This window comes from Clupea harengus, chromosome 2, assembly GCF_900700415.2.
Source record: "Clupea harengus chromosome 2, Ch_v2.0.2, whole genome shotgun sequence".
Taxonomy (NCBI): Eukaryota; Metazoa; Chordata; class Actinopteri; order Clupeiformes; family Clupeidae; genus Clupea; species Clupea harengus.
The window spans coordinates 8,513,713-8,533,518 of record NC_045153.1 but is presented as its reverse complement, the minus strand read 5'-3'; the positions used below and the strand labels follow the sequence as shown (position 1 = coordinate 8,533,518).

Genomic DNA, 19,806 nt, shown 5'->3' with positions numbered 1-19,806 from the left:
GTAGCCTACATGAATGGGGAGCAGCAATGGCCAGTAGCCTACATGAATGGGGAGCAGTGACCAGTAGTCTACATGAATGGGGAATGCATAAGACATGGGAGGTTGCAAGCTATGTTTCTGTTGATGAATTTGAACACCTGGACCAATTTGAATGCAGTTTCTGTCTGTTGTGGCCAAGAAAAGAGATCCTTAGTGAAAATGTGCTGGTGTAGAGCAGCATTTCCTTTCTTAGTCTAATACTACAATATGTGAACAGAAATAACAACATCATTAGTTTGTATTTACATCATGGATGACATTCGTTTACTGTTGAATGGGCATTTAATTCAAGTTGGACAAATTCGACGACCTCTTCCCGTGTTCATACCTTTTACACAGGCGGGGCGGGGCGGAATAAAGGCGCAACATTCCAGCCTGTGAACAGGCTGTGTAAGAGACCTCTCCCTCTGTTTCTCTTTCTCTGTTTGTTTCTTTCTCTCCTCTCTCCCTCTCCCTATCTCTCTCTACCTCTTCTCTCTCCCCCCCTCTCCATCTCCCTCTCCCTCCTCTCTCCCTCTCTCCTCCAGAGTGCTTGTTTCTAGTCTTCCCCCTTATTTCTCCCTAAGCTGACATCCCATAATGAGTGCTGACTGCAGCCTGCCTTCCTGCATGTCTACTGGCCAGACAGCGTGGCCATAACAACCAGATCAGCCCTCTAGTGATGATTATGGATTATGATGCCTCATTTTCCCTCCTCCCTGCCTTCCTCTTTCTCTCCATCTGACATGGGCACGCACACACACACACACACACACACACACACACACACACACACACACACACACACACACACACACACACACACACACACACATACACACACAAACACTCATGTACACACACACACACACACACACACACACACACACTCATGTACACACACACACACACACACACACACACACAGACACACACACACACACACACACACACACACACACACACAGAGAAACACAGACACACACACACACACACTCATGTACACACACACACAGAGAAACACAGACACAGACACACACACACACACACACACACACACACACACACACACACACACACACACACTTTGTCTTTCTGACACTCTTCCTCCATGACTCACTCTCTCTCCTGCTCCATCTCACTTGGCCCTGCCCTCTCACTCTCTGTTCTTCTTGTCATTTGCTCTCCCCATCGCTCTCTCTCTCTCTCTCTCTTCCTCACTCTCTCCCTTCATTTCTCTCTCTCTTCTTTGTCTTCCCATCTCAAGGCCGTTATCATCTAAATGTAGGTAGCGGAGGCTGTTCCCCTCCCTGCTAATCACCTTCCATAAGGACAGGCTTTCCCCAGGATGCCCAATCAATGGCCGACAACAAAGAGCACACATCTCTTATTTTCCCTCTCAGTCTCTCTCTCTCTCTCCCTCCCTCCCATAAAGTATGACCCGAGGGTTATTGTTCTGCTTATTGTTTGTTTGTGTGCTTATGTGTTTATGTTTGGATTTTCATGAGGGGAGCGGCAATGATGAGCCCTGCCACGGTAAACAGGTTCACATGAATCATAACGGTCAATCAGGTGAAAGGGAGGTGTGAGTGTGTCTGTGCGTGTCTGTGTGTGTCTGTGTGCGTGTCTGTGCGTGTCTGTGCGTGTCTGTGCGTGTCTGTGCGTGTCTGTGCGTGTCTGTGCGTGTCTGTGTGTGTGTCTGTGTGTGTGTCTGTGTGTGTGTCTGTGTGTGTGTCTGTGTGTGTGTCTGTGTGTGTCTGTGTGTGAATGAGTGGGTGGTTCAGGGTTGAGGACCTCCCTCACATGATAAGAGTAGAGATTTACTAAAAAAGAAATAGAGAGAGAGAGGGAGAGGGCACAAGAGCGAGAGAGAGAGAGAGAGGAGAGGGCACAAGAGCGCGAGAGAGAGAGAGAGAGAGAGAGAGAGAGAGAGAGAGAGAGAGAGGAGAGGGCACAAGAGCGAGAGAGAGAGAGAGAGGAGAGGGCACAAGAGCGCGAGAGAGAGAGAGAGAGAGAGAGAGGAGAGGGCACAAGAGAGAGAGAGAGAGAGAGAGGTGAGTGACAGATGAAAGCGGGGGAATGGAAAGAGAGAAATCTATTAGTGTGTGGCGCGGCCCAAGCTCTTGGCAGTCCATAGTCAGCCTCCTAATCAGCAGCCATCTACGGCAGCTCCCCAGCCAAGTGAAAATGCCACTGCTCGTTACAAAGAACAGCAGGCACCGCTCCCCTACCCTACCCTACGCTCCGCTACTCTCCTCTTTTCCTCTCTATCCCTCCATTCCAGTGCCCACCCCCCCCCCCCTTTCTCCTCCTCTCCTCTCTCCTGTCTACCACTCCATTCTAGAGCCCCTTGCCTCCTCTCCTCTCCTCTCCTCTCCTCTCCTTGTCTTCGGCTTTGTAATATGTGCTCCTATTTTAAAAGAAGAGGATGTCTGGCGTACGACCAGAATGGTGTGAGTTTGGTGTTGCCTAACAGATTTGAACTTGGGAAAGGATTACGTGGGTAATACTGTAGATCAGTCACTATAATGAGGCTGAGTGCGTCCCCGAGTCCTAGCAGACTGGCAGTCAAAGCTGGTGTGTGCATCAGGGGTGTGTCTGTCCTTTCCAGAGGATCCTGCTTTTGGGGTCTGTTTTGGGTGGAGTGGTTTGGTTACTCAGAGGGAGAGGAGAGGTGGGGGAGGGGAGAGGGGGGGCATAATGTCACGCCGACATTATGCCCCCCTCCCCCACCCCCACCTCTCCCTCTGGTTGACGGATGAGAGCAGGCGCTCTTGGCTTTGAACCCCCTGCCCTCCCCCCCCCCCCCCCCCAGACCTTCACCTACCTATGGGGTTGAATAGCACAGAGCACAAAGACCAGGAGGATGACGTCAAGACTGTGAGGGGGGAAAGGAAAGGAGGCCGTCTCATCACACACATCCTGCACAAAGGCATGGCACAGAGAGCCATCATAGTCCGGGTGATCCTGCCAACAGAAGGAGAGAGAGAGAGAGAGAGAGAGAGGGAGAGAGAAGGAAGAAAAAAAGAGAGAGAGAGAGATAAGGAAGAGAGAGAAGGAAGAAAGAGAGGAAGAGAGTGAGAGAGAGAGAGAAGGAGGAGAGGGAAGAAAGAGAGAGAGCGAGAGACAGAGAGAAGGGAGAAAAAGAAGAAAGAGAGAAGGAGAGAAAGGACCGAATGGAAGACAAGAGAGAGAGCAAGGGTGTTAGAGTTGGAGAAAGTCAGGTGAGGGCAGGGAAGAGAAGAGAGAGAGAGAAAGAAAGAAAGTAGGCAGACAGAAGGAAAATAGAGGGAATTAAAAGAGACAGAGAGTGGCAGAGTGAGAGAGAAGAGAGAGAGAGAGAGAGAGAGAGAGAGTGAGAGTGAGAGAGAGAGAGAGAGAGACAGAGAGAGAGAGAAGCTGATGAGGCATCTGAGTGCTAATGCATTTTGTTATTGGTTGTTTGTTTTGCTATTCAGGAAAGCAACAGCCCTTGAAATGTTTTAGAGGACAGTCCTGCTGAGAGTTCTCTGTACACATCAGATCAAGTTCCCTTCCAGAGTCAGACGCTGTCCTAATGACTGTAGAAGTACTCTCCAGTCTCCATGGTGGATATACAGACCATACACACACCTACACACACCTCATATACCGAACACCTACACACACCTACACACACCTAACACCTACACACACCTACACACACCTAACACCTAACACCTACACACACATACACACACCTCATATACCTAACACATACACACACATACCTCATATACCTAACACCTATATCACCACATAGTCCATGATGAGGCAGAGGAAAACATTTGGGTAAATCAAATTCAAAACATAATATCTCCTTAATCTGAGGCAGTGTCAATTTAAGGCAATAAGCAAGCAAACAAACAAACACATGAATGAATAAACAAATCTAACACTGAGGCCTATTTAAAATGCTAACTGCAGGACAAGGAAAGGGAGCCCTTGTGTGGATGCTCCAGGATCTGTTTTGGTGGACATGAATAAGCAAGCATTCAAAGAACCTGTGGGCCAAACAGACATGACAAAATGTCTCCGGGTTACTATGGTAACTGAGCATCACATTAGAGGCAAAGGTTGCTTTTTTTTTTCTTTCTCCCTCTCCCTCCACCAGACAGCTCAACAAAACCTCAGTAAATTGTGAAATTAAAATGCACTCTCAAACACAACAGGGCATGAAAACAATAAATTAGCTTGTTATACAAACGCATGTTAATTGCTGGTTTCATGCTGGAAAATAACAATCTACTGAGTCAACAAACTGAAATCATGATTAACTTTTGTCCATATAGCCTACTGCTCCGACCGCCACAGCTGCTTAACCTGGGGACCGCACAGGGCTATAAATGTTAACACACAACATGACCTATGAAAACAATATGGTGACTCGAGTACCAACAGCAACAAACCCCGAAATAGGTTAATTAGTCTCTTCTGCAACGAACGAACACGAACGAACACGAACACACACACACACACACACACACACAGACACAGACACAGACACAGATACACACACACACACACACAGACGCTGTCTGTCTGTCTGTCTGTCTGTCTGTCTGTCTGTCTGTCTGTCTGTCTGTCTGTCTGTCCCATGTCTTCTTCTCCGTTCTTCTATCTAACACTTGAGCCCAGTGAAACAGAAACTTGCATTTACAGCACTGTGCTCTTTATGTCTTCCCCAAGTGTAGTAGCTCACTAGCAAGTCAGTTTGGATTAAAAGCGCCTGCCAAATGGATGAGTGTAAACGAAACAGAACATCAACTCCTTCCTGCCCTGGCTGTGCCACTCCACTACCCCCTGACGCGTTTATGAGCGCCTGGGGACATCCGCCCCTCTGCCGCGTGAGAGTGCGTGTGAAGCCCTGCGCGTCATAATAAAGTGAGTCGGCGCGCAGCCTGCCTGCCCGCCCGCCCGCCTGGCATCTGATGAAGGCCCAGGCATTCCAGCAGCATCAGATATCCGCTAGGCCGTGAGGCACACAGCAGAGGTGACAGCGGCCATTTTGAGACACTGTCATGGTCTGTCATGGAGGGCTTGTGTAAAATGGATGGGGGGGGGGGGGGGGAATGCAACAGCATATGCTCAAGATGACATGCATAGGACAACTATGCAAGAGGCAGAAACAGAAAAAAACTAAATACATCTATTATACAAGTCTCCCCATTAAACAGAGATGAATTCTGTAGAGGAGTTTAAATTGCGTCTCAAGACTTATTGCACGATTACAGTATTACTTTATTAAGGCTCCCAGGTAGGCAAACATCCCACCACTACTAATTTACAGGACTGAAGAAACCTTTTCAAGTCGAGTATTATTTAATATGTCATAACTCAGTAATAAGAGTGTCCTTAAATGATGTTGTAGTGAGTAATAATGTAACCTTACCTTAACCAACTGCACGGCCCGTGAGGAGAAGTCACAGCAGTACAGAAACCCCCCTCGGCCCCTGGGGACAAACAAAAACAAAAACAAAAACAAAACAACATCTCTCATTCAGCACAGCTGGGTCTAAACAGCACAGTCCTACCAATCAGCTCTCACTAACTCACACCTCCTCAGTCACACACACACACACACACGAGACCCCCGCGCTGCACACACGCAGCTAAAACCACTTGGCATGGTGTCCCACAGCACTCTGGCTGAATGTCAATGTGTGTTCAGGCAGCTGAGCTGTACTGTGTTAACTCCACTGTTACCTCCTCGGTCCAGACCTTTGTGGAGAAAAGGGCGCAATCTAGAAATGTCTACTTGGGCGTTGCGTCTACGGTTGCAGAATGTCGACGTGTTCAGACAACTCGGCTGAACAGTGCGGTGGTGACACCACTGTTTTGTCTTCAGTTCAGACATTTATAAAGTACAGAACATTCAACAGTAAAGAATGCTCGAGACCCAGTATGGGTTTTAGAGAGCGTTTAAAAGGTGCAGTCCTCGATTTTAATCCATACACTTCTTGTTGAATTCAGCTAATTGTTCCTTATGGTACTTTAGCTGTGTGTGTGATTAGCGCTTACCATTTCACGCAGAGAGACGGTAAGCGCTTCACCAAAGAGCCTGACTCACAGACGCCAACGGTAAGCGCTTCACCAAAGAGCCTAACTCACAGACGCCAACGGTAAGCGCTTCACCAAAGAGCCTGACTCACAGACGCCAACGGTAAGCGCTTCACCAAAGAGCCTAACTCACAGACGCCAAATCTGCATTCCACCCGTGCAAGCTGTGTTTGTGTGAATGCTCACGGCTCCATGCAAAGACAGTAGAGAAGGTGCTCGTAAGTACAAACACAAATGAATGTCTCTGCATATGTTCAGCCCGGCTGTGCTCTGATGGCACTGACAGACAGACACAGACACAGACACAGACACAGACATACCAAATGGATGCTGTGCTCACCTGATGGCACTGATGATGGGAAACACACTGTTTCCAGCTCCACACCCCACCTTTAAGACACATATCAAATCAAATCATACATCACAGCCCATATTACATGACACTCCAAATCATATCACGTATATCAAACACATAATATATCACACATCATATGACATTGCGTCACATCAAACATAAACATCTGAATCCGAATGATTGTGTGCAATAATCGTTATTGTTCTTCTGATTTACATTGATGCAAAGCTGCCAACTCTTCCGTTTTTCTACCATATGGTTAGGCCATCTGCTGGTACTCTCCTGTTTGGTTGTCTCTCAAGGAAACTCCATGAATGGATCAGTCGGTCTCATCTGTTTGTTACAAGGCTGTACTTGCCAGATTGAATTTCAAGTGTTGTCTTCACATTACACTCCCCCCCCCCCGCCCCCATCTTTTCCAGATCAACCTGTCAATCACTCACACCTGCCCAGTGCACTGAAGGGTGTGAACCTGGAATCCTGAGACCGTATCATAGCAACACCTCTAATATCCCGGGAGACGTCTGATCAATATGACAGCGCTAATGTCAGACCATCTGCTGTCAGGTATTCTCCTGTTCCGTTGTTTCACGAGGAAACTGTCCTAATTTCACCATGAATGGATCAGTCGGTCTTGTCTGTCTGCTGCCAGAATGATTTACAAGCGTAATCCTCACGCTACACTCCTTTGTTTCCAGAACAACCTGTCAATCTGTTAAAGTAACTCCCATACACACCTGCCCACCCCAAACAGAATCTTACGTATTTCTGAGCCCAACACACTGAGGGGTGTAAACATGAACGTGTTGTGGTAGCACCTCTAATATCCTGAAAGATGCTCGGTCTCCGGGGAAACCACAGCTGTCTCCCGCACCGGGCCGCCTTTCCTGGTTGCCGGGCAGCATTGCCCTTTTCTCCAGCTGCACTTCCTCCTTCTCGGGCTGCACTTCCTGTTTCTGCGCAGCACAGGAAACATCCTGGATCTCCTCTCTCCCTCCACCTAGCACAGACTGGGCAGCAGAGCCCTCCTGTCGGCGCCCTTCCCCTGGCTCACTGTGCGCCCCAGCAGCCAGAGAGACGGCACCCAGGGCCTCCTCGGCGGCGGCGGCGGCAGAAGCCGAAGCGGAGTCTAGCCCCGGGGGCAGCAGCTCTGGGAACTCCTGGATGAGCCAGCGGCGGTCTTTGAAGAACTTGTTCTGGTGCGTCTCGTAAAAGCCGTCCCAAAACTGACTGGCGTCTCTCTCGTACTTAGCTGGAGGGAGACGTGGCGGAATGCAAATCAGACGATCAACAGAGTCAACTGTTCTGGGATGTTCACGTTCAATAACACAGAAGGCAACGCAATACATTGTAATACATCACAAAGAGCACGAAAAATGATGTAAAATTGTGTAACACAGTAAGTATAAATGGCAGTCATTGCTGTGCTGCTGTAACGCCCCTGAGATGTTTACACAGACTGGACCTTGGACTGCTCAGCTGCATGCCTATAGCTTAGCCTGGCTATTCAGTCAGCTGGGTAGAGCTCAAATGGACAATGACCTGCTGGTCATGACCTTGGCCTTCAGCTGACCGCTTGTTTTTCCTTAGACTACACACACCTGAACCACAACACTAAGGTCAGGGGTCAGGGGTCATTCTCAGGGAGCACTGCACACACAACGATACAAATGTATATCTGTACAATATTGTTAGTCGCTTTTAAATGATAGTCTCTGCTAAATCACTAATTATTAAGTTACTAGGAGTTTACATACCCCAGGCAAGTGTGTTTTATTTTAATTTGCAGTGATTGCCTGCTTTTTTTTTATGATCCTCTTCATTTTGCAAAATGCAGGACATATTTACGATGACACAGACAAGCTCAAAGATTCCCAAGTGTTGACCAATGACACCGACTGCTAGAGGACTACCACTGATGATGGCAGACAGTTGGGCCCCTCTCCTCATCTGAGTTCCAGACTAAGCCCTGGTCACTGGGCGCCTGCAGACTCTGCCCTCAGCTCACCTCGCTCCTCTTGAGGAATCCGCTCCGAGGAGTTCTCCTCCGCTCTCTGCCTGGCGTTCTCTCGCTCCTCCTCCTCTGGTCCCTGAGGTGCAGCCACGACAGAGGCAATGATCAGACACTCAGCGGACCAGAATGCTCCTCACCAAGGACATTTTATTCTAGAATCTTAAGGCAGTTTGTCCTCAGAGAGAACACACAAACAGACAAACAAATAAACAAACAAACTAACAAACATCCTTGGCTGACTTTCACCTTATGAGGCCGTTCTAAGATGATGACATATCCTTGAAAAAGCCTTTCACGGAGACAGAATGCTAACGTGTTCTGAAGTGTAATCGCAAATGGAATTTGTGCATGGAATGTCAACAGACAGGTGGTCTTGAAAAGGCGTAGAAGAGGTGGAATTATGCCTGAACTCCTGACTGGTACGCTAGCTAGGAAAGTAAGTTCCAGTAATATAAGGCTTCTCAGAATGCCCATTCATGAAGGTAAGGATCTAATACCATATAAAGCATAACCTAATAACATATAAAGGAACTAAGAATCTTTCAGTTGACTTAAAAAAGAGTAAAACACAGAAGCAAAGCCGCTGCTAAGACAAATGTGATATAAATGTGATATCGCCTCTCCAGCACAGCTTTATGCACATATGGCCTTCGTGTAAGTTTATCTATAAATCAGTGTGTATTACAGACTCCAGTAAACCACACTGTCTCTGCGGCTTCCTTCTGTGCCCTTAAATAACAGATGAAACAAACAGGAGACGTGGGAGACACGATGACATAATCAGTCTTAGGGCATCTTTGTAATGCCTAGTACTAAAACAGACACGGCTTTCCTAGTCAACCTCAGGCAAGCACACACACACACACACACACGTACACACACACGTACACACACACACACACACGCACGTACACATACACACACACACACGTAACTACTCTCTGGGGAGCTTGCGATTATGGAACAGTATGCGTTGCCATGGCGTACCACATGTTGTGTTGGAAGACACAGTCAGGGTTGGTAAGCACTCTGCCCCCTAGGGGCACGGGGGGTCTTCTGTCAGCGCTGCTCAGCCTACGGGGAGATCGGCAGCAGCCCCCACCCCCCCGAGCCAACGCGGCCAGGGACACACGGCACAACCGCTGCATCTTCACCACCGCATGGGGGGCCACTGAGGGAGCAAAACATTCAGAGGATCAGCAGGGTAGGGTGTCGTTAGCAGGAGAGTGGGGTGTCTTTAGCAAGAGAGTAGGGTGTCTTTAGCAGGAGATAGGGGTGTCTTTAGCAAGAGAGTAGGGTGTCTTTACCCTGATGGCGTGTATGGACTGTATCTGTTGCTCAAGTAGCAAACCAAGGTGCACACAGGCTGATGGGAAGAAAAAGTATGTCTGTACTATGCTGTCAGTAGTTGCAGATAAAAATGTTTACTATATAAGTAAATGCAAATGTAAATATCTAAACACAGGATTAGTTCAGGTGAATGTAGCATTGCCCAATTTTCACTCAGGTGAACACATTAAATACTGAGCACATTACATTTTTCCCCTGGAAAAAAATATGATCATTCATTAAAATATAATGTTAAGATGATTATTTACATTTGGAAGACAATATATTTTTGGTATTGTTATTTTGTAGTCAACATCATTACTAACCCCTGTTGAGCCTGGAGCCCTCCCTCCAATGACATGTTCTACATCTATGCATTTAACACTCCAGTCCACTAGGCGGCGAAAGGCAAATGCCATAGAGGATGGTGCACACATACGACCCACAATCAAAACAGAAGCGGCAACAGGGCCAGTAGGAATCAATGCTGCGCACTGAAGGTGCAGGGCAATCCAAAAATCATTCTGGTATCAAAGCAGGGGAACATGAATGAAGTTTTTGTACCGTTACATCGTTAGGTTTCCTCTTCGCAGATGCTGAATTAATCACGACAGCAATGTGTATGTGAGTGAAAGACTGGTCTAAATTAACTTGCATAGCTAAGTTATTTACTACCTGACCAGCTAGCTAAAAGAGATCAGATACATTAGTCATTACGGATCCGTAATTAGCTAGCCGACATGCTAGCAACTTCATGTACAATTTTCAAACTGCTTCTTTCTCCAGAATGTTGCTTGGAGTAACAACACGAATGCGTTAGATTAGCTAAAAGACACCTGTTAATATAACCTTGTGAGTGATGCACATGAGAAACTTTGACAGACCAGCTAATGGCAGTAGTTGCTAACTTCGCGTACTAATGTTAGACCTGGCGTTACACACCGGTAAAGAGTGCACCACTACATCTTCTTCTGCCGCTAATGAAAACTTGCCTTCAACTGAACCATTCGTTTTATTTTGAAGAACCTGTCAACTTACCTGACAGTCGCTAGTTTCTGCAGCGGGAGGTTATTGTCCAGCGTGTACGTAAGCTAGGTCTCATACCTCCATGTGTCCAAAACAAACCCCTTCCCAACAGCGCCCTCTTGCGAGAAAACTGCGGTCAAGTAAAAATGTCTGCCATCATATGGACCTCAGGTCAAAGGGCTTGTTCTCTAACGATGCTGGCTGTGGACTTCGACGAAACCTTGGTGTTCTTCGGGAAATTTTACTAAATGTAATTGTTGACCCACCCTAATCTTCATAAACTCGTGTTTTTCATAGTCTATGTCGTTTCACCACCTTTCCCTTGACATCAGTGTTCTTGAAATATGTCATCATCTTTTCCTCCATAGGATGACGCAATCTTTAAGGAGGTCTGGACAAAGATGTCCAAGTCCCCCATTTCCTATGAGTCTGGGAGATTGTATTTTGAGAATTACAGGTGTTGTTACACCAGGTAAATAGCAGTTGTGTCTTTGTATATGCACTTCTCATGTAGTTAGTTTGTATTTTTCTCCTCAGCGATTAGTGAGGTAGATTAGCCTACAAACAAGGGCACAGTTAATCAGGAGGAAAGAAATGAATGCCTTCCTAAACATTCTTGAAGTTGTTGTACTGTGTCAATGAACGAATCTCGATGGTCAGTCACAAATTTAAGCTATTATGAAAAACTAAAAGGTATAGATAGTATAGCCATGTTTACTGTATAAGACATTTATTAAAACAATTAAAAGAAGTGTTTTGAAGGAGGTCAAATAAACACTAGGTAAGCTAATAGTGGATGGTATAGTCCGGTATTTAGGTTTTTTTTGTGACCTCGCTGCTCTTATTTTGTAGCCAGCAGGCCAAACCAAGACTGATGTATGAACTACCAAAATGCAGCAAGGCAGAGAAGATTGAAGATGCCTTATTTCTGCAATCACCTCTGGTAAATTAATTACATTTTGCAACACTGAGATTAGATAACCACACAACCATATGCATAGTTCATATCTCTTAGAGTGAATTCCTAACTGTAACAGTACTCTTACTGTGGTGTTTGTGGTAGGGGAGGACGTTACCCTCATCATCAGACCAGCAGCCCAGTCTCCTGGCTCTCAGTGCCAACAGCTGGTTGTGTCGCATCTCTCCAGACACAGGGGACGTGCTGCAGAGGGTCTACCTCTCGCCCCAGCACAAGTTCAGGCTAGTTGCTCTCCAGAGTTTGATGCTGTTATAAGAGAAACTCTCCATGCATAATGTGGTCCTAACAATGCCAGTATAGTTTTAAATCCCAGATAGAACATTTGCTTGTAAATGTATGTTAATTGATCACCAAAACACACACATTTAGATACAGTTAGCAAAGGACAATGTAGCTAATGCAGTATGTATTTAATATCCCCTCTACACGAACAGGGTCTGTGGATCTACTGTAATGCTGATATCAGAATCAGAATAGTATTTATTGGCAAGGAGGTTTACACCTACCTGGAATTTGTTCTGGTGTATAGGTGCATACAGTGAACATAAAACATACAAACACAATAAGTACTACACAAACACAATAAGTACTACAATACAAAAAGCAGGGCAAGAGTGCAAAAGTGAATGTGCAATGTGCAGTGTGCAATGTAGTGTGTGTTAACATAACACAGATCTACCTATCTGTCCACAGATACCTCAGCTGGGATGACTCCCAGGAAACCATCTATGCCAAGTCCATCCAAAAGAAGCCCTCAGCTTTAGCCAGACAGGTAAACTGCAGTGGTTCTAGAAAGTTCCTGCAAGAGTAAGGCGTCCGCGGGTAATTGCTATTTGGACGAGCTTCGTTCCATTTCATTCTACTCTAGATTTACATTTATTCATTTATTCACCAGGCGCTTGTGTCCAGAGTGCCTTAAAGTCTAATAAAGACACACATTTTCTCCAGTGGTGTTGAACTCATGACCTAGGTGTCGTTAGCAACTTGCCCACCTTCAGGAACCCATAATGAGGTGCTGTTCAGTATGTGTTTAGATGTACTGATGACTCGGTATTTGAAGGGACAGTCAAAATGTTGCCAGGGCTTTGTAATGTAAAGTGCTACCAGTTTATGTTTCATGTTGTGATGAATAGGAGATATGAATATGTAATGTCCCTTTTTGTATATCTCCACCTAACAGGCCGGGCTTGATGTGAGCGTTCTGATGCATCTGGCTGTCTTCCGGGTGTTTCCGCTAAAGCTAATTGGTGTTCTGGAGATCAGTAAACAAGTATGGTTACAACCTTTTTTCTTTTTTGCTTCCCTCTTTTCTCACTCACTCTCTCTCACTCTCTCTCTCTCTCTCTCTCTCTCTCTCTCTCTCCCTCTCTTTCTCTTTCTCCATGTGGGTGTGGGTGGTGCAGTGGTTAGCGTTGTAGTCTTGTAAACTGTTGACCTGGGTTTGTTTTCCAGCCACTGCAGGAGGCCTTTGCAAGACTCTTTGAACAAAAGCGTCTGCTAAATATGGCATCTTTACCTTCACTCTGTCTATATTTGATCACTATCTCAGACCAGACTCCACATGAAAACCTAAAACCTTTTTCTTGTGTGTGTGTGTGTGTGTGTGTGTGTGTGTGTCTCCAGGTGTTTGGGAACACAGTCGTAGATGTGGCTCTGTCCCAGGGGGTGCTGGTGGTGTCCCACAGCACCAAGTGTGTGCGGCTCTACAGCTTTGAGAGGATTATCCACATGGTAACCTGCACTAGAACACACACTCACTGAGCACACACTCCAATGCAGGAGTGTATCACACATCACTTACACACATTCCAATGCAGGAGTGTATCGCACATAACTTACAGGAGTGTATCACACATCACTTAGGCACATTTCAGTCACACATCAGGGCTTGTGCACAATATTATTATTAGATTGTTTAGAAAGTGAAAGTGTGCTTAGCATGTTTTGTAAGGATGCTTGTCTTTCACAGAAGGTATAAGTCCTGAAGGAATGTAATGATTGGGGAGAAGTGCTGAACTGAGTTTAACTGACCAAATGGATGTATAGCATTTACCCTGTATGCTCATAAGGTCATGATATTTGTTCGATCTTGTTATAGTATTTGCATTTATTTATTTATTTATTTATTTGTAATCAGTTCAGGACAAAGGAGCTGGTTGTTGGCGAGCCATGTGACCTGAGTGGTACTCAAGGGATTGTGGGAGAACCACCACTTGGCATTCCTGTGAACATTCACATCACTGGTAGGTTATTGGGAATACAGACAGAAATCCCTCAAGCACAACACACACACACACACACACACACACACACACAAATGCTAACATTCAGTGATGTTATGCCTATCGTTAGTGCTTACTTACTTCTTAGTAAGTAACTGATTAAAGATGCAGTCTACGATTTGGTTGAGGAGAAGTTTGTTGATATTTGAGCTCAACGGCCAATTCAATTATACCCCTCCCTTCCGTGCTCTTGAAGCAGCGCGTTGATTGGCTGGGATTGTTTATGGCTCGATCCGAGCCACTATGTTTGTTTCCCATTTACAGAGCAGGGCTGTTGTGTTTTCACGGTATTCACCACATTTAAGGGGCAGTCCTCGATTATAATCCAATACACTGTCTTTGAAATTCAGTGAATTTCTCCTCACGGCCCTCTAGCTGTCCATTTTATCTGTGCACTCAAAAATAAATAAATCTAAATCAAAATCGGGTGTTCATGCACAGTCCTGGCTCTGTAACTGGGATCAAAGTGGATTGGACCAAGCAACACCATTCCAGCCAATCAACAGCGTTGCTTCCGGAGCACTGAAGAACAGGGTGTATTTGATTGGCTGTTGGGTTCAAATACTAACAATCTTTCGCCAGGATGGAGAACTTCTCTTTTAAAGGCTGACATTCACTATGTTTGTTTCCCATTTACAGAGCCAGGGCTGTGTACGAACACAAGTGTTTTTTTGAGCACAAACACTGAACGGACAGCTGGATTACTGAGAGGGGCAATTCACTATATTTGACAAAAAGTGAATGGGATTAGAATCATGGACTTTGCCTTTAATTAGTAACTGATTCCCCTACAGGACTTGTATATGCAAGTAACCGCCATTCATATCATATCAAAGTATATCAACAGATCTCTCTTGTTAAGGCACCAGTGTACATGTAGTCTGTGTGAGTAAATGTGAGTGGATGTGTGTGAACGATCTGCTGTGGCCGTTGCAGAGGCTCCCCCTGTGCTGTTTGAGGTGTCCTACCACGAAGGCATCCAGATCGGGGGGAACCCTTTTCACTTCATCTACACTCCCAGCCAGAAGAAGCACAGAGGCACACACCACATCTGCTCCCTCAAGGATGGCACTCTGGTAAATATGACTCCTGCTCCTGCTCCCGCTCCCGCTCCTGCTCCTGCACACACTCTGGTAAATATGACTCCTGCTCCTGCTCCTGCTCCTGCTCCTGCTCCTGCACACACTCTGGTAAATATGGCTCCCGCTCCCGCTCCCGCTCTGCACACAAGGCCTGACATTGCTGCCTTATACTTTGCTTTTATAACAAGGTGAGAGTAAAAAAAGCTGTGGTGTGTGTGTGTGTCTGTGTGTGTGTGTGTGTGTGTGTGTGTGTGTGTATAAACATGCCTTCGTGATAAACATCCTCTAATGAGATCCCTGTTTGTCATACAGCGTGGGTCACTTGATTACTAGTTTACACTTCCTTTCACACTGGCTTAAAGGTGCAGTCCGTGATTCTAAACCAATGCACTTGGAAAAGTCATGGACATGTTTTGGTTAAAATGGTTATGAACCTTGCTGGAGGGTGTAGTCTTGGATACACTGCAGTGAGCCGTATTTCACTGAAAGCTTGAAGTGTTTCTTGCCTCTTAAAGGGCTCTTTAAAAAGCCACAGTGGGGATTAAGCAGCCGGTTTGATGCAGCCAGTTTGAACCAGGCTACAGCCACAGCCATTCTCCTGTCACTGTCAGAGCTGCTACGGCCACAGCCATTCTCCTGTCACTGTCAAAGCTGCTATGGCCACAGCCATTCTCCTGTCACTGTCAGAGCTGTCAGGTGTGTTTGACAGGACCTCTGTCCTCCCTTTCCAAGCGTGTAGGAGCCTCTGCGGTGAAGGGCCCTCTAGAATCAGTGTTTTGGTTTGTCCGTTGTGGGCCACTGTAGAAGCATGGCGGCGCAACATGGTGGACTCTGTGGAAGACAACCCGCTCCCTATGTAGATACGAAGGGCTCATTCTAGGCTAACGCAAACACAATGATTCGTAATTATGAATACCGTAATTTCCGGACGATAAGCCGCTACTTTTTTCCCACGCTTTGAACCTCGCGGCTTAAACAATGACGCGGCTAATTTATGGATTATGATACCTGACTGTATACGGTGGCTTTGTGTTTACGGTGGCTTTGTGGAGCTAGGATGCTAGCATGGATGCAGCCGCATGGATGCTTAGCTCCACGCGATTTCTCAGTATCTCTATGAATTAACTAATATCAAAATAACCAGTCTACCGGCGTAGACAGAACACAACTCAAAACAGTTTACAATACAAATCCAGTCTTTTCAAGTTCTTTAGCTCACTGGTTTCAAACTAGCATCTTTCTTCTATCTCGCTGTCTTCAATCTAACGTTCTAGCTTCTGATTGACTCTTGCAACTGTGCTCTCTTAAAGCAACAGTGCACTTATCGTAACTAGCAAAACTAATAATATGCATCACTATTGTATTACTTTTGATATTCATTTTAGCCTGTGTAAAGTTCATTTGTTTCAATGTACCGGTAGGCACCTGCGGCTTATAGACATGTGCGGCTTATTTATGTTAAAAATATATATATTTTTTTAATTCAGTGGGTGAGGCTTATATTCAGGTGCGCTCAATAGTCCGGAAATTACGGTACTAGATTCCACTTCTGCTAATAGATCACCCCAAATCCTACACACTCCACCTTTAACAGGTTGTTTTGCTGATTTGGTTTCACTTGAACAGACATTGTGGGTGTGGTGTCTTTGCACAGGCTAAAAATGGGGTTCAGGACATGAACTGCTGTTCGCTGGAGTCGGACTGGATCCTCTTCCACCCGGACCAGTCTGGTAGAATCATCCACGTCGGTCCAAACATCATCAAGTGAGTAGGGAGCACCTGTGGTTTTGGACCTGCAGGAACATGGCTGACACAGCTCCTCTGACAGGCTGCCTCCTTCTCAAAGAGTGTAAATGTGTTGCGTTATGAAATGTTATATTTCATTTTCAATATGTATTTATGTATATATGTGTTTGTGTGTGTGTTTACTTGTTTGCTTCGCCAGTGTTCTGAAAATCCTTACTGAGTGGGGAGGTGACAACCAGTCAGAGATTGCTAAGGATTTCTCCATCACCGCTCAGAGGGACCAAAATGTAAGTGTGTGTGTGTGTGTGTGTGTGTCTGAAGGTGTGTCTTTGTGTGTGTGTGTGTGTGTGTGTGTGTGTGCGTGCACGTGTGTACATTTGTGTCTAGTGGGTCTGCCATAGCCGCCAGTGAGAGGTGTCTTTTAACTTTAAATATTGTTGTGGTGTTTGTCACTGCCTCTCTCTCTCTTACGTGTTATAATGATGTGTACAGCACAGTGTGGACTTGTGGACTTGTTTGGGCCTGTCTGCTTTGAGGTGGTTTTTCCACGGTCAGACATTCATCAAACTGACTATATCTTTCTCCTGTTCACACCTAGCTTTTAAAATGACCTGTACCTTAATGTTGTGTATCTCTGCATCTAAAGGCAAGTGTGAACACATCTAAAGAGGTAACTGACACATTTGTGTTTGGAGTGACTGATGTTGTTGTGTTCATGCTGAGATGGTTTTACATTCAACATGTGAGCAGCAGTGTATGGCTGCAAGCACATGTCTGACACCCATGATGTCTTTTTAAAAAGGAAATAATTAAATGGAAATGCTCACATACAATAGTGATAAAGTAGAGTTACAGAATTACAACCCAATTTAGGGTGTTTTATGTATGTTTTGTATATATATATATATATATATATATATATATATTTGTTGTAAACAAATACAAGAAAATGCCCAAAACATCAAAAACACAAACGTGAAGACACTGATCAGTAAATGATTCCAGCATCATGATTGGATCATGGTGATTGAATGCTAATGCAAAATGGAAACAGGATGTGTCTTTTATGTGCGTATCCCCCCCTCCCTTTTCTTAACGTATTAATTTGCATCCGAATCCTTAGTGTTTAGGTTTTGTTTGTGTTTTGCAGAGTGTTGAATGTTAATGCCAAATGTAAACAGGATGTGTCTTTTGTTTGCGTATCCCCCCCCCCCCCCGACATTCTTTAATGTATAAATTTGCATCCGAATGCTTAGTGTTTAGGTCTTGTTTGTTTGTTGATGTTTTGTAGAGGGCCTCCCAGGTCACGGTGACCTCCTCTGGCCGGACCGTGAAGCGGAGGGTTCATCAGCTGGATGACGACCCAGAGCACGAGGTGGGAGATGGTTAGGTGTGACTGTAAATACGTGCCTGTGCAGGTCTCACTTGGGCAGTCCATACTGTTGTGTTTTCACGGTATTCACCACATTTAAGGGGCAGTCCTCGATTATAATCCAATACACTGTCTTTGAAATTCAGTGAATTTCTCCTCACGGCCCTCTAGCTGTCCATTTTATCCGTGCACTCAAAAATAAATAAATCAAAATCAAAATCTGGTGTTCATGCACAGTCCTGGCTCTGTAACTGGGATCAAAGTGGATTGGACCAAGCAACACCATTCCAGCCAATCAACAGCGTCGCTTCCGGAGCACTGAAGAACAGGGTGTATTTGATTGGCTGTTGGGTTCAAATACTAACAATCTTTCGCCAGGATGGAGGATTTCTCTTTTAAAGGCTGACATTCTCCATGTTTGTTTTAGTAACACTTATATTTAGATGCTGAAGTGCGTTAAATAGTGTGTCGTGTGTCTGATTGTGTAACGGATGTAATTGACCTGTTTTCTCCTCTTCACCCGTTTCTGCGACAGACGTTTCGAATGGTGGACTACGAGGACGAGCTGGACCTCCTCACGGTAGTGGTCACACGGAGGGAGGAGTCAGGGGAGGTGGCTGTTTGTCTCCACGACAACAACAATGGAACAATGATGAAGAGGATTCTGCTTCAAGAATCATGGGATGAGGTGAGTTCAGTGGCAAATGAGTGATGCCTAACACTACATAGAGAAGAGACAGCTAATTGTCTTTGGATTTTGTTGGCGAAAAACTAATTAATTATACTTTAACATTAGACATGATACTCAAAACTAACTGTATTTCATGATCGGTATGCCAATGATAACTAACTAGAGTCCTCAGTCCTCCCTCCTGATTTCTTCCCAACAGTAACATAACAGTTCTTCCCAACGACTGTAAAAACGCAAGCACCCAGAGCACAAAGTGTTTTTTTTTAACAGTCATTGGTTCTTCCATTTTGGGTTCACATATCAGACCCAGGTCCAGACCAGGTGTGTTTCAGAGTCTTAGTTGCCACAGTTGGGGTTATTTTATAAAGGGTTACATTTTCTCCCTTTGCAGACCTACAGCCACCAGCTCATCCTGGACAGAGACACTATTGTTCACATTGAACAAGGGAAGAACAATAACTTCTGTTGCCATGTATACAAAATGACCCCCAGGCACATAAAGGAATGACCAGTCTTATCAACATCAAGTGAAGACCACGACTTACGGAAATGTAAACTATGCTGTTTTTCATAAATGTTTTTTTAAATATATTTTTTAAAACTGCACACGTTCATGAATCTCATCTGCATTCAATAAAAGCAACTGCACAAATGGATTATATTCGCTTTCATTGAAAACAACCACACAAATAGCTTTAGCTCCGCAATTGTTTACATGGAAAAGTTTTGCTTTCAAATCCCGAATGCCAAAACAGCCCCCCACTGTCACCACTTCCTTGCGAGGGTGTAACGTGTCTTAATAGGTGAAAGGGAGAAGCTATGCCGATCTTGAAG

The 19,806-nt window shown here is 45.3% G+C and overlaps 2 protein-coding genes across 2 annotated transcripts in view; one reads left to right on the top strand and one right to left on the bottom strand.

Annotated features, from left to right (window-relative positions):
- Nucleotides 1–10,922, bottom strand: part of mettl8 (methyltransferase 8, methylcytidine) — a 15,241-nt gene extending 4,319 nt beyond the window's left edge. The window contains exons 1-7 of the mRNA XM_031582012.1: nucleotides 10,833–10,922; nucleotides 9,431–9,636; nucleotides 8,460–8,532; nucleotides 7,270–7,703; nucleotides 6,437–6,486; nucleotides 5,429–5,489; nucleotides 2,846–2,985 (exon numbers count right to left, since the gene is read on the bottom strand). Coding sequence (XP_031437872.1) covers nucleotides 2,846–2,985; nucleotides 5,429–5,489; nucleotides 6,437–6,486; nucleotides 7,270–7,703; nucleotides 8,460–8,532; nucleotides 9,431–9,613 — 941 coding nt within the window. The 5' untranslated portion in view covers nucleotides 9,614–9,636; nucleotides 10,833–10,922. The remainder of the gene's footprint in view (nucleotides 1–2,845; nucleotides 2,986–5,428; nucleotides 5,490–6,436; nucleotides 6,487–7,269; nucleotides 7,704–8,459; nucleotides 8,533–9,430; nucleotides 9,637–10,832) is intronic.
- Nucleotides 10,903–19,628, top strand: dcaf17 (ddb1 and cul4 associated factor 17). The gene is made up of 14 exons (XM_031581991.2): nucleotides 10,903–11,070; nucleotides 11,189–11,292; nucleotides 11,673–11,763; nucleotides 11,884–12,020; nucleotides 12,493–12,571; nucleotides 12,980–13,069; nucleotides 13,423–13,530; nucleotides 13,937–14,042; nucleotides 15,018–15,157; nucleotides 16,818–16,927; nucleotides 17,109–17,196; nucleotides 18,201–18,284; nucleotides 18,817–18,969; nucleotides 19,364–19,628. Exons 1-14 carry the CDS (start codon nucleotides 10,903–10,905, stop codon nucleotides 19,478–19,480), a joined length of 1,575 nt encoding a protein of 524 aa, XP_031437851.1. The 3' UTR covers nucleotides 19,481–19,628.
- The last annotated feature ends 178 nt before the right edge of the window (nucleotides 19,629–19,806 follow it).